General features: G+C 45.8%; 1 protein-coding gene across 6 annotated transcripts in view; it reads left to right on the top strand.

Annotated features, from left to right (window-relative positions):
- The window catches only part of PDE10A (phosphodiesterase 10A), a 619,063-nt gene that overhangs the window by 598,324 nt on the left and 7,229 nt on the right, over positions 1–13,510 (top strand). For all 6 annotated transcript variants that reach the window (XM_023254564.2, XM_045058341.1, XM_045058340.1 and 3 more), the window contains 3 exons: positions 5,811–5,922; positions 8,664–8,744; positions 12,356–12,444. In XM_023254564.2, the coding sequence (XP_023110332.1) occupies positions 5,811–5,922; positions 8,664–8,744; positions 12,356–12,444 (282 nt within the window). The remainder of the gene's footprint in view (positions 1–5,810; positions 5,923–8,663; positions 8,745–12,355; positions 12,445–13,510) is intronic.

Raw genomic sequence — 13,510 nt, 5'->3', positions numbered from 1 at the left:
GGTCTACTCTGATGACCTGTTTTAATTGGTATATTTAGACCACTGACATTTAAAGTAATTATTGACACGGTTGCATTAATATGTGTCATACTTATTACTGTTTTCTATTCCTCACAGTTGTTTTTTGTTCCTATTTTTGTCTTCCACTCTTTTCCCACCTTTTGTAGCTTTAATTGATTATTTTATATGATTCCCTTTTCTCTCCTTTCTTGTATCATCTATCGTTCTTTTTTTCCCCCTTTTTTTAGTGCTTGCAATAGAAAGATTTTTCCAGGCCCAACCCCCACTAAGAACATAAATTTTGCTCAACATATTTAGATGTAAGGAAAACCAAGTTAATACCATGATATGCCACTACACATTCACTAGACTGGCCACATTAAAAAGATCAACGATACCCAGCTGTTGGCAACGATATGGAGCTGCTAAAATAATATACTGGTTGTGGGGGGGGTAAAACGTACAGCTGCTTTGGAAAGAACTTTGGAAGTTTGTTATAAAACTAAATGTGTGTTTCTTTGTGATTCCCCTCTTAGGTTACTCAAGAGAAATAAAAGCTTATTGTTCACACAGAGACTCAGACACAAATGTTTACAGCAGCCTTATTCATGATATATCTAAACTGGAAGGAACCCAAATTCCAACAACAGGTGCATGGAGAGTCACTTTGTGACATTTATACAATGGAGTACTGTTCTATCCAGCAATAAAAAAAAAAAAAAAATTAGGAACTGCCGATTCATGCAACAGCATGAATGAGTCACACAAATACTTTGTTGAGCGAAATAGGCTGTACTATGTGAAAACATTTTTATGAAGCTCTAGAATAGGCCAGGGGTGCCTGGGTGGCTCAGTCGGTTAAGCATCTGACCCTTAATATCAGCTCAAGTCGTGAACTCACAGTCATGGGATCGAGCCACACTCGCAGAGCCTGCTTGGGATTCTCTCTCCTGTCTCTGCCCCTCTTCCTGCTTGTGTGCTCTCTTTCTCTTTCTCAAAAAAAAAAAAAAAATATATGTGTGTGTGTGTGTGTGTGTGTGTGTGTGTGTATATATATATATATATATATATATATATATATATATATAATGGTCTTTAACCCGGCAGATGAGATCAAATGTCATTTCTGAGGGGATTAGGAGTGGATAAGCTCATAGAAGCAGCCCGTGGGATACGTGTAGTGATGGGTAAGCTTTTCGTCCAGTTTAGAATTGTTGGTACATGAAATATTCCCACATCTGATGTGGCTTTGGTGGCGTTTCATAGATCTCTTTATGGGCATTTTGTATCGGTGTATGTAAGAACTTGTTCGAGTGGAGCCACTCTGTGCTGTCCTTAGAGATGGCAGGCCTAGCGTGCAGTCCCAGTGGCTTTTCGTGCAGGGTCCGAACCGCCCTCGTGGCTGCTGCGGCCCTCATGGGCTGTTCCCTAAAGCCCCCTGTTCCTCTTGGGTTCCCACAGATGTCACTTCCCTGTGACTAGATGTCTGTTTCATCAGCCCTCCTTGTCACTGACCTGGCCTTGCTCCCAACGCTCCCGAGAGGGCACCGGCTACACCCGGACGCTGTTCCTGCAGCGGGGGCTACAGGCTGCCGGTGGAGTTCACCTCCGCGGCAGAAATCGCTCAGCTGGGCATTGAACAGAATGAACAGGTGCCATCTCCAAATTTTGCCGTTTTTCATATCTCACTCCTAATTTTCTTGCTTGAGTAATTCCTGTTCCAAAGAAACATGAACTGTTCCCTTCCCTGATCCCAGCCGTCAGCACTGCTGTGGTCCAAAGGACCGGAGCCTCCCTTGCCAGCTGTTCCATACTCACAGTGGCCAGGGGTTCTCTGCAGAGTCTTTAAAAAGGATGCTTCTCCAAAGCTATTTTTCTCTCTGTGAGTTTAATGTGTGTAGCCCATAAGCTGGAAGTATGTTTTTTTTTTTTCAACGTTTATTTTTTTGGGGACAGAGAGAGACAGAGCATGAACGGGGGAGGGGCAGAGAGAGAGGGAGACACAGAATCGGAAACAGGCTCCAGGCTCTGAGCCATCAGCCCAGAGCCCGATGCGGGGCTCAAACTCACGGACCGCGAGATCGTGACCTGGCTGAAGTCGGACGCCTAACCGACTGAGCCACCCAGGCGCCCCTGGAAGTATGTTTTTAAATAAACTTCATTGTGTGTCTGTTATTTGACTGTTAAGATGTTAGTGGATATTTGGGAGACTGGAATGAGGTCAGAGCCTAGGGAGCAGTGATGGTAGGGAGTTGGAGACACTGAGTCTACCGTTCCCAGCTCGGTATGGAAATTGAACGAGCCATTCATTCTTCTTGAATTCCAGATATTAACACAAATAAGGAAATGTAATAATAACCATATGAGAATTCATTTTTTTTATAATTTTTTTAAATGTTTATTTGTTTTTGAGAGAGGGAGAGAGAGAGAGCACAAGCAGGGAAGGGGCAGAGAGAGACAAAGACACAGAATCCGAAGCAGGCTCCAGTCTCCGAGCTGTCAGCACAAAAAGCCCAATGTGGGGCTCGAACTCACAGACCGTGAGATCATGACCTGAGCCGAAGATGCTCACCCGATTGAGCCCCCCAGGCGCCCCAAGTTTATTTAAATTTAAAGAGAGAGAGAGTGAGCAGGGGAGGAGCAGAGAGAGAGGAAGACACAGAATCCGAAGCAGGCTCCAGACTCTGAGCTGTCAGCACAGAGCCCGACGCGGGGCTTGAATTCACAGTCCATGAGATCGTGACCTGAGCCAAAGATGCTCACCCGACTGAGCTCCCCAGGCCCCCATAGAGAATTCATTCTTTATATTTCGTCATGTCTCTACCTGAACTCTTTTATAAAGTTAATTCTGTTTCATCTGGTCCAGCTGTGCGTTTCTACTTGTCTTCAATAGGACATCATTCATCATCCTTGACTGATGAACTTTATAGAGAACGGGGGGTCGGAGGACGCTCGGGGGAGCAGTATGGGAGAGCTGGGGCTTCCTTTCTGCCCATCAGTAACCCACCTGTGTGGAGTTCTGTGGTCCTGTGATCTTCCGCTGTGGGAAGAGAATTTTCAGGTTAGGATGGCTCCGAGAAGACGAATGTGTCCCCTGGTGAGAGGCGGATATCCGGAGCCCTCCTCCTCTCCCTTCCCTGTGTCCACTCCTGCCATCGAGTCATGCTGCTGTCATTGGACCGCTGTGGTGTCCTCCTCAACGGTCTGTCCCCATCTGCCCTGGCCCCTGCGGTTGTGTGCGTGATTGTCCACAGCGATCTCTCCACAACCTGGACCGTGTCACCCCCCTGCTCACATCCTCCACAGTCTGACCTTCTGACTTGGAACAACGCTCTCCCACCTTGTGTCCATACCGGGCGGCACCCAATGTGCACCATACCGGCTTGTCGTTTGTTCCTCAAACACACCACACTTGTTCGTGACACATCAGGACTTGCATGCCTGTTCATCTCTCTCGGGACTCTCTCACGGAGCTTCGTGGTTTTGCCTCTCAAAACACTTTTTACAAACCTGTTCAGCGCAATGTTCGACATGGTTTTCTGCTTTTCCCTGTTAGAATGTTAGTTCTAGAAGAGCAGGGTCTACTCAGTTCATTACTAGAACTGGGCCTGATCCATAGAGACATTCAGAATGTTGGGAGTAAATAAATGTAGTCAAACCCCCTGAGATTACTTACCACGGAATCATCTGTGACATTGCGTTGACCTCGTTGTTGCTTTCGGTGGCTAGGTTATGTAAGGTCGCATCATTAGTACACTTAACCGTGACCCCCACCCCTTTGACAGTTGGTTGTTAGAATGCATTATGAATCAATCATCTATCCCCATTGGGCCTATATCCCACTCGTAGAAAGAAATAAAACGATTCCATTTTACATTAATATTTCCAGACAACCGTGAACGTCTGATTTGTCACTGAAAATGGAAAATAAGTAATTTTACTTATTAAAGGCATTTAATAAAAAAAATTGTAATCTGTTATTTATTTATTTATTTACTTTATTTACTTAACAGTAAAATAACTACTGTTAAGTTGTTTTGTCTAAGTTGTTTTGACAGTAACATCTAAATGACAACTGGGTCGTAATCTTTTCAACCCTAAGAGTACCAACGCTATCCGTGAAATCCTTTCCAGGGAGAAAATTGGTTCCTTGTGTTTTACAGTGCCCGGTTCTGTTAACATGCCTTGTTTCATAGATTTATGAGCTAGAAAATCTTTTTTGAGACAAAGCCTATTAGAATATTTAGCCAAGAGAAGGAAATGTTGAGATATATATATGTGAATACAGATTGAATGAGATTGGATTATTTCAATCTTATGAAACAGAATAATCGGTTTATTTCATGTTCTATTTCTGTTTAATGAACTTCCCCGTTGAATAAGCAGATAATAAACTCACCCGTTTAGAAGCCCAAATCCAGAAATATTCTTCCTTGAAACCGCAAAATGATTAGGAAACTAGCTCATCAAGAAAATGGGGAGTTTCCTGATCACATTAAGGGGTTTGGAACTTTACATGGCATCTGTTTGGGGTCACAGGAAGGATACACAGAAGCCTCATCAACGTTTTTAAAGTTACTCGTTCTGCCCCAGTAGAGACGTGTTCTTATGAAAAGTAAAATGGTAGAAGAGATCGTTACTGAGGCAAATGGCCTAAAGGAAGTGGCTGATGGGAAATTAAGGAACGTCGTGAGTGATCAGCATCCCAGACGCAGGTCACAGACAAAGCAGGGGCCCCCAGACATCCAGGAATCATACCAACGGGTACCACTAGATCGGAAACTCTGCCAAAGTGACGGATAGGTGTTGGTGCCGTGCGCCCTGGTCGACATGGGCTCTGGACCCAGGGCAGGACTGTGCTCCCCGAAGGGGACCATCTGTGAGCCACAAGCAGGCAGCCTTTAGGTGCCACGGATCCCAAAGACTCATTGCACTGAGCTGGCAATGGCCACATCTCACCCGCTACACAGTTTTGTATCTTTCTTCATCATTCGCCTTCTCAAACTTAGGTAATTTGCTTCACAAAAGTTAAAGTCGGCATATGAAAATTCCTTCCTCATTAGCAGTTGGGGTGACCGTAGGTGTAGATTTCCTTCAGGGCGAACACACGTCTCTACGCCACATCCCTTAAAATTACAGGGCGGACGTCCGCTGGAAGGCTTTAAGCAGTGTTTTCTTTTTCTTCGAGAGGAAGGATGAAACCAACCCATATTTGGAAAAGGGCAGTCAGAGTGTGGGTGCGAGGCCGCGGAGGTCGGGGTCCGCACAGCACCCGGTGACAGCCCCCCCGCCGCCCAGCCCAGACTCGGGGGACAGACCCGTGTCCGCTGTGGCCTGGTCTCCAGCTGCTCGCGCCTTGGGGACCTCGCTTCACTTCTTCGCACCTCACGTTTCTCTTCCAGAAACAAGAGGATCGGGGTAGATTGTTTTCTTCAAGGTTTCTTTGTCCCGTGCGATTCCAGAACTCCGTGGAAGGTGTGAATCTGGCCCAGTATAAGCGCAGTAGAGGACTTAGGGTGTAGGTACATGCCTGTATCCTCTCTGGTTTCAGCCGTGGTACCCAGGCAGCAGGGACACGCACAGAATCCTTCCCGCGGCCGGTGACCGAGGTGACCGATGCCCTTCCAGTTGGGCTAACACCGCGCTTTCGTTGCACTTACGTCCCTGCCTGCTGGCTTTGTACCGTCAGCTCCCTCCTCCGCGTCGCGAAGGAATGCCTGCTTAAAGCCTCTTTTTCCTGCAAATGCAGACGTCTTTCTAGCCTGTCTTGCCCACGCCACGCTGACCCGTTTTATGTTCCTGTGTTCCAGAGACCGTGTCATTGGTTTGATGATGACTGCCTGTGATCTTTGTTCCGTAACAAAACTGTGGCCGGTTACAAAACTGACAGCAAACGATATATATGCAGAATTCTGGGCTGAGGTATGTTTTCGCTTTTTATATGAACGCGAAAATGAGAACAAATTGGACGAGAACGTAAACGTGCGGGTATTTTAAGTAACAATATCTTAGTTGCTCTGGGTGCTGGTTCCTTCGGAAAACCGTTGTCAATCACGTGCAGTAGAGGAATTAGCATTTCTGCACAGATTCAAAGACATTTGCGCAGACGTACAGCCCTTTGTGAGTCCCTCAGTGTCACATGCTGTATGTGTCCGCACTTGGAAATTTGGGAGATAATTCTCTTGTACCAGAGACGTACGAGTTTCTGCGAATATACCAGATAGTTAATTCAGCTGCAAATTAGGAGTTCTACAGAGCATGTGTGCTTTTAACTCCTAAAACTCCTGATACGTGAAACAACCATGGAAATTACTTTAGTTCATACCTTTTCTTGACTGGATGATCTAAATTATCAGAAATTTTTATTTCTGATCAAAATATCAATGTTTTATTTCTCCGTTTTCTTTCTGAATTGTCCACGAGTAAGTGGAATATTCTCTTGTTCAAATGAATCCACAAAAGCTAGGCCGCTGCATATTCAAAGATTACAGTGAGGTGGGGGGGGAGTGAAACTAAATCTTCGGGTACCTCATTTGGTTGGAAGAAGTAAAATTAAATTTGAAGGGCGGAGAGTTTGGTAGTTGGTGATTCAAACCTTAGGCCTCACCCGTATGAAAGAATGGTTGTAAAAAGTAAAAACCAGAAAACCATTCAGTTGAAAATTTAGTAGAAACGATTTATGACATTAAATTGTTTTCATGACGGCAAAGAGAAAAATTTTTGCTGCGTGAGGACCGCAGGACTCGAGCTGATTATACTTGCGTTATTTTTCCAGAATGCCTTACACATTATGCATACACACTCTCACGTGAGGTACATTCGGTAAATACCACATAAGGAAACTGGTCTAAAGCTAGCTTATTGTTTTGCAGATAATTTTATTTAACTGATATAACCCATACTTTAATAACTATATTTGGATTCTAAAACACGAATTAAATGTGACAGATGTGTTATGTAGATTTTTTTCCCTCTCTATTCTGCACTGATGAAACGGTGCAGAGAGATTGACCAAGCTCCCAGTGTGCCCAGGGACGCCGTCTTCACGGACCTCGCAGTCCATGAGAGGAGACGGATGTCGCTGCGTCTTGCCTGTTGACCTCCCTGGGGTTCGCTAGGTCCACTCTCTGCCCAGCACCCACCACGCCTCCCCGCTCCAGGACTTGGCCGCCCTGCGCCCAAATTACCGCAGCGTTCTAACCGGAGTCCTTGGCTTTTCGCTTGGAGTCAGAATAGCAGTGACTCAGAGTGTGGTTGTTGATGTCCTGCTGCTTGAGATGAAAATCCTGCTTTTGTACTTGGGGATGAAGCCTCAGGCCAGCCCCCCACCTAGCCCCGTGCCTCAGCTGCCCCATCTGCGGGCTAGTGGCCACGTTAGCGCTGTTTGCAGTCTGCCCCCGCGTGCCGTTGTGATAAAGACCGAAAGCACGGACTTCATCTACACGGACCACTGCCCCTCCAGACTATTCCACGTCTCAACCTGTCTGGACTCCCTGACCCAAGGCCCTCTCGTCGCCACCCAGGGCGGCTTCCCCGGCCCCGCCCTGCCCTCTGCAGCCTTCCTGGGCAGGCCTTGCTCTAGGGACGGTCCCCGTTGTGTACCCTCCACAACACACTGTTGTTTTCCTGGTTAGCATTTATCCTGGTCTGGGAGTACAGTACATAGTCAGGTCATTGTTTAGTCGAGATCTGTTCACGTACTGCACTTGTGGTATCCTCAAGCAAGAGGCCTGGCTAGCTTCACTCACTCAGGACGGAAAACGCAAAAGTTTGAGAACCCCTGACGTTAACATTTAAAAGCGACCACACTATCGCAAAAGCTGTGCTCACGTGCCTTCATGTTGTTAGGACAGCTTCCTTTGTCCTGTACCTGGAAATCTTCATGAGGGTCATAGACATTTATTTCTGGACCTTAGCAAATCTAGGATGGTCTTAGTTCTGTGCATCTGACTTCTAAACGTAAGCATGATTGCGAAATAATGAAAATAATCGAATAATTAAGAAATGTGAGGGACATGGGTAGTAAGGAAAAAGTTGGGATGTATTAAGAAAGATTTTAATGGTCTTTAACAAATAACTAAAAAAGAGGGAAAGAATTTTTAAAATCTATAAAACGGGGACAATAATTTCTAACTCCCTAGTATTCCATGAAGGTTGAATGAAAGAATAGCCACAAGTTACCTACCCCAGAGGCTGCGACACACTCAGCCTTCAATATAAACATCTGTGATTATAACCTTTGCCATGCTTACAGCCAGTTACACCGTTCTAGCAGGCTCATGTTTATTCTTGATATACAGCATTTCTCTCTAGAGCCTCGCTCCGTCCAGTTCAACACACACGAAGACTCCCTTGAAACGTAAGTGAGGAGAAGGCCGCGAGGTCTGTCCCAGGCTCTGTTGGCCATCACTGGGCCTCCCTGGTTACTCTGCTCCTCTTGTCGTACCTGTCACTAACTCGCACACAGCGGAACCGGCACAGACAGCATCAGGATAGACGCCAAACAATGATACGTTAAGTTTTTGTTTTGACACTTGCGTGGATCAGTAGCCAGAAGCGTTATCCATTTTGAAGGAAATTAATGCATAAAGGGAACTCGTTAATGTCAGAACTTTGTGACCGTTGGTAAGTTGAGCAATCTTGGCTTTCCCTGTTTATCTTAGGGTGACGAGATGAAGAAGCTGGGAATACAGCCCATCCCCATGATGGACAGAGACAAGAAGGACGAGGTCCCACAGGGCCAGGTATGGGTCCTGCTGGAAGGTCAGATCACGTGAGGCGCTCCCAGAGTCATCCGTGAATAAAAAGTATCCACCGTCCTGCAGAGCCTAGGCCCGGAAATCTTCTCTGCTCAGGTGGAGTTTGCGGGTGGCAAGACCAGGGTCAGGAAGTTCTAGTTGGATTTCAGGAATCACAGCTGCTCCTGCCTTCGGTTCTTGCTACAGATCTGAGCGCAGTAATCAGTGACTTGAAATAGAGGAATGGATGGATTTGAGTTGTTAATATTTTTAACAAGCAGAAAACCTTTCGTCATTGTGCAAAGGTATCCTTTAGAGAGAAGGGTTCTAGGTTTTGATCAGGTCCTCTCCTCCTAACGAGTAATGCACAGTGTTCTAGTACATGTTGGGTTTTCTCTTCCGGGCAGTTGACATTAATTAATATTTTTTCAGGTCTTACCGCATGGTTGATGTCAGTTTGGTGATGTTTTGACAGCTCTGTGCCTTGTCAGTTCTGCGTGTGTGCATGTGTGGTACAAGGTACTTCTCAGACCCACGGTCTTTCGAAAGTACCGTTCTTCAAACGCCGTCACGAGGAAGTTAGCTGCGGACAAATAATTGTAACCTAGAATTTAGTTTAGAAAACATTTGAGAAAACGCACAGGATGATGGTTTTGGATGAGGTCTCAAGTTTTCCTACTATTAATACAGCAGTTCAGGCAGGTCCACAGGTTTCGAAGACGCCAGCACAGAGAAAGGCAAAGGCCCTGTGGCTTTCTCCTCCTCACTGCCTTCCGTCCACGGGGTGCTCGCGTCCTTGGCCAGCTTTGCTGATGGGGGGGCCTGTTGTTCCTTCCTGCTGCACGTGCACCCGGCAGGCCCGTCTCGTGTGTATTTTGCAGTTTAGTTTCTTTTTAATATTGTTGATGGAGCTTTCCCACGTAGGTGCTCCTGAGACCTGTCTGCCCTCCCTGGCCTCTGCTCATCCTGTCCTGTCCCACCATGTGATTAAGCATTTGCCTCTGTTTTCTTCACTCACCCTATGTTTCATGGCTTTCTATTTGATTTGTTAATTCCTCTGAATCTTATCTTGCTACAATGGCTTAAGATAGGGATCTGACAAAGTTCTTTTTTTTTTTTTTTTCTTTTTCAAATTTTTATATAAATTCTAGTTAGTTAACATACAGGGCAATATTGGTTTCAAGAGTAGAACCCAGTGATCCATCACCTACATCCGACACCCAGTGCTCATCTCAACAAATGCCCTCCTTAATGCCCATCACCCATCTAGCCCATCCCCCACCCACACCCCTCCAGCAGCCCTCAGTTTGTTCTCTACCATCAAGAGTCTCTTGTGGTTCGTTTCCCTCCTCTTTTTTTCCTCTTCCCCGTGTTCATCTGTTTTGCTTCGCAAATTCCACATATGAGTGAAATCCTATGATATTTGTCTCTCTATGACTTACTTGCTTAGCGTAATACATTCTAGCTCCATCCACATCATTGCAAATGGCAAGATTTCATTCTTTTTGATGGTTGCATAATATTCCATTGTGTATATAAACCACATCCTCTTTATCCATTCATCTGTCGATGGACATTTGGGGTCTTCCCATAAGTAGGCTGTTCATAATGCTACTATAAACATTGGGGTGCATGGACCCCTTTGAATCAGTACTTTTGTATCAATGATATATCTGATAAAGGGTTAGTATCAAAAATCTATAAAGAACTTATCAAATGCAACACCAAAAAAAAACCAAATAATCCAGTGAAGACATAGGCAGAAGACATGAATAGACATTTTTTCCAAAGAAGACATCCAGATGGCTAACAGACACACGAAAAGATGCTCAACATCACTCATCATCAGGGAAATACAAATCCAAACCACAACGAGATATCACCTCACACCTGTCAAAGTGGCTAAAAGTAGCAACACAGGAAACAACAGGTGTGGGCAAGGATGTGGAGAAAAAGGAACCCTCATGCACTATTGATGGGAATGCCAAGTGGCACAGCCACTCTGGAAAACAGAATAGAGGTTCCTCAAAAAGTTAAAGGGGTGCGTGGGTGGCTCGGTCGGTTAAACATCCCAACTCTTGATTTCGGCTCAGGCCGTGGTCTCACACTTTATGAGATTGAGGCGTCTGACTCTGCTGTGACCACACTAGAGCGTGCTTGGGATCCTCTCTCTCCCTCTCTCTCTCTCTCTGCCCCTCTCCTGCTCATGCTCTCTCTCTCTCCCTGAGTAAACATTAAAAAAAAAAATTTTAAGTTAAAAATAGAGCTACCCTACAATCTAGCAATCGCACTGGTAGATACCTACCTAACACAGTTCTTTCTGGATAGTGAAGCTTTCGTCCCAGCTGAAAGCCCAGGATGGCTGAAGGTGCCGTTGGAGAATGGACCGTGTTCCAGCACCATTGAATTAAGAGAAGAGTTTGGCTTTATGCCAAAATTGCTGAACCATTTACAGTATGAGTTTGAGTGCAGATAGTCTGCACAGCAGCAGAAGGCAGAAAGTAACCACCAAGGAGAGTCCGCTCTTCTGTACCTTGAGTGCATCTCATTGAAGTTCACTTTTTTTAAAACAATTTGGTAAGCCCTGGTTTGGGGGGTCACCTCATTCAAAGAGGCAGTCATGTCTGGTGATAATTGTAGCTAGACCCTCTGTGTTCCCTGCTAACAGTCTAAAAGGTCTTTTTCATCCGGCCTTCAGTAGGCCAGTCTGGGCTGGAAGCATTTATTTCTACTGTGGCCTGAAATTCCTAATAAAATGTCCCTTAATATATTTTTTTAAGTGCCAGAGATCAAAAACTGTGAAATCTGGCATATTAAAAGAACTGTAACCTGAGAAGAACTGTGATATAGTCAATGAGATTTGTTGTAGGTCAAAAAAAAGGGAGGGAGATTAAGAACGTCTCAGGAGACCAAACAGTGCACCAAAGGCCAAGGGTAACAGACCCATAAAACACCCTGTGCTGATTCCCCAATATTAAGTTATAAAGAGGCCTCCATGTAGAAAAATAGGTTTGACTCTGAAATGTCTGTGGTAGAAAACTAACTTTCGGGGGCGCCTGGGTGGCTCAGTCGGGTAAGCATCCGACTTGGGCTCAGGTCATGATCTCTCTGTTTCCGGAGTTCGAGCCCCGCGTCAGGCTCTGTGCTGACAGCTCAGAGCCCGGAGCCTGCTTCAGATTCTGTCTCCCTCTCTCTCTGCCCCTGTCCCACTCGCGCACGCTCTCTCTCTCTCTCTCTCTCTCTCTCTCTCTCTCTCAAAAATAAACATTAAAAGAAAAAAAAAAGAAAGAAAACTAACTTTTTGACCAGCAACAAGAACAGTACTTGAATTGATAACTTGACTGATCCATAAATGGAGTCTCACTGGCTGTTGCCCTTGGGTTTCGGTTTAACTTCTTTTCCTATGTGTTATTTCAAAAACTACTTTAAGGCATTTCGAACGCCCTCCGCAGCGGTATTCGCCGAGCCCAGATATCACAGAGCAACACTAGAACACTTAATTCCGTAGTTAGGCTTGAGAAGTGGAAAAGTGGAAGCTTCGCTTGAGAAGCGGCATCTACTAGAGTCGCTAACGTGCGGTCTTGTGTCTTCTTGTCCGTGGCTCTGCACGGGGGCAGCTGGGCTTCTACAACGCCGTGGCCATCCCCTGCTATACGACCCTCACCCAGATCTTCCCGCCCACGGAGCCTCTCCTGCAGGCGTGCAGGTACGTACCGTGGTGTAAGCTGGGATGTTAGTCTTATTTTATTTTTTTGGGGGGGGGGGGCATCAGTTTTAAAAATGACTAAGACTCCATATAGGATTGTTCTGTCCCATCGGCGTGTGTTGTGTCTTCCCAAAGGTTTACAATGAACGTAATTTTATGGGCCGTGTGTTTTTCTAGGTACCAAGTATATGTTAAGGACATTCATAAAGTCACACAACCGCCAAAAAGGAGCCAGAAGGCGTGTGGCTTGGGATTTGGTTTGTTACGACCCAGGGATCTGTGGCCGGTGTGTGTGTGAAAAGACAGGGGCCGTGCTGTGTGTTCGAGGCTGCTTGTGGGGAGGGGCTCAGCCTCAGTCACACAGCTTATTAGGCACATGAGGAGCGGGAACCAGCGTGGGATCTTCTTTCTCGGGGAGTTCTGTCTTTTCCCCAGAAGAGCTGTAAGCCGACTGTCACCCACCCTGACCTCAGACGTCTCTGAGCCCCTTCACCGTCTCTCGCTTTTGAGGGATGAGCTCAGCTAAGGACATGGGAATTTTTGTAAGATTTCCATTTGACTTCGAGAAGAAGTCCCCTGTGGGGATGTCAAAGGGCTATGAGCAGAGCGGCCGTACGTGCTGATATTCTGCACGTGAGCTGGTGTCCAGCTGATTTCCCTAACAACTTAACCATGAAGCACCCTGGGGCTTGGGGTGGGCACACTGAGCGGGGGGGCGGGGGACTGCGTGGACAGACTGATAGTTTTAAACATGAACGTAAGACATCCCAGCCTATTTTGTTGAACCGTCAGACGTTCAGCAGTGGTTAGTTTATTAAAGTATTATCTTTTTACATCAGGACTAAGCCCTGTGGACAACAGGGAGTTTGAACTAGGACTCAATCCTGATGGGATCAGTTGGAAAAGTCAGTGCCCCACCAAAGAGAAATCACTCAAAATCCAGGTGACTAAAGAGAACCTGGGCAACAGTCCAAAGTCTTTTCCTATCTAAACATTATCTGTGTTTTATGCTAAATAGTTAGAACCAACAGAAGGGACTACTTTCTATTATATTATCATCATCACG

This window comes from Felis catus, chromosome B2 (assembly GCF_018350175.1).
Source record: "Felis catus isolate Fca126 chromosome B2, F.catus_Fca126_mat1.0, whole genome shotgun sequence".
Classification (NCBI taxonomy): domain Eukaryota; kingdom Metazoa; phylum Chordata; class Mammalia; order Carnivora; family Felidae; genus Felis; species Felis catus.
The sequence above is the reverse complement of the archived record's forward strand: the minus strand, read 5'-3'. Positions and strand labels throughout refer to the sequence as shown.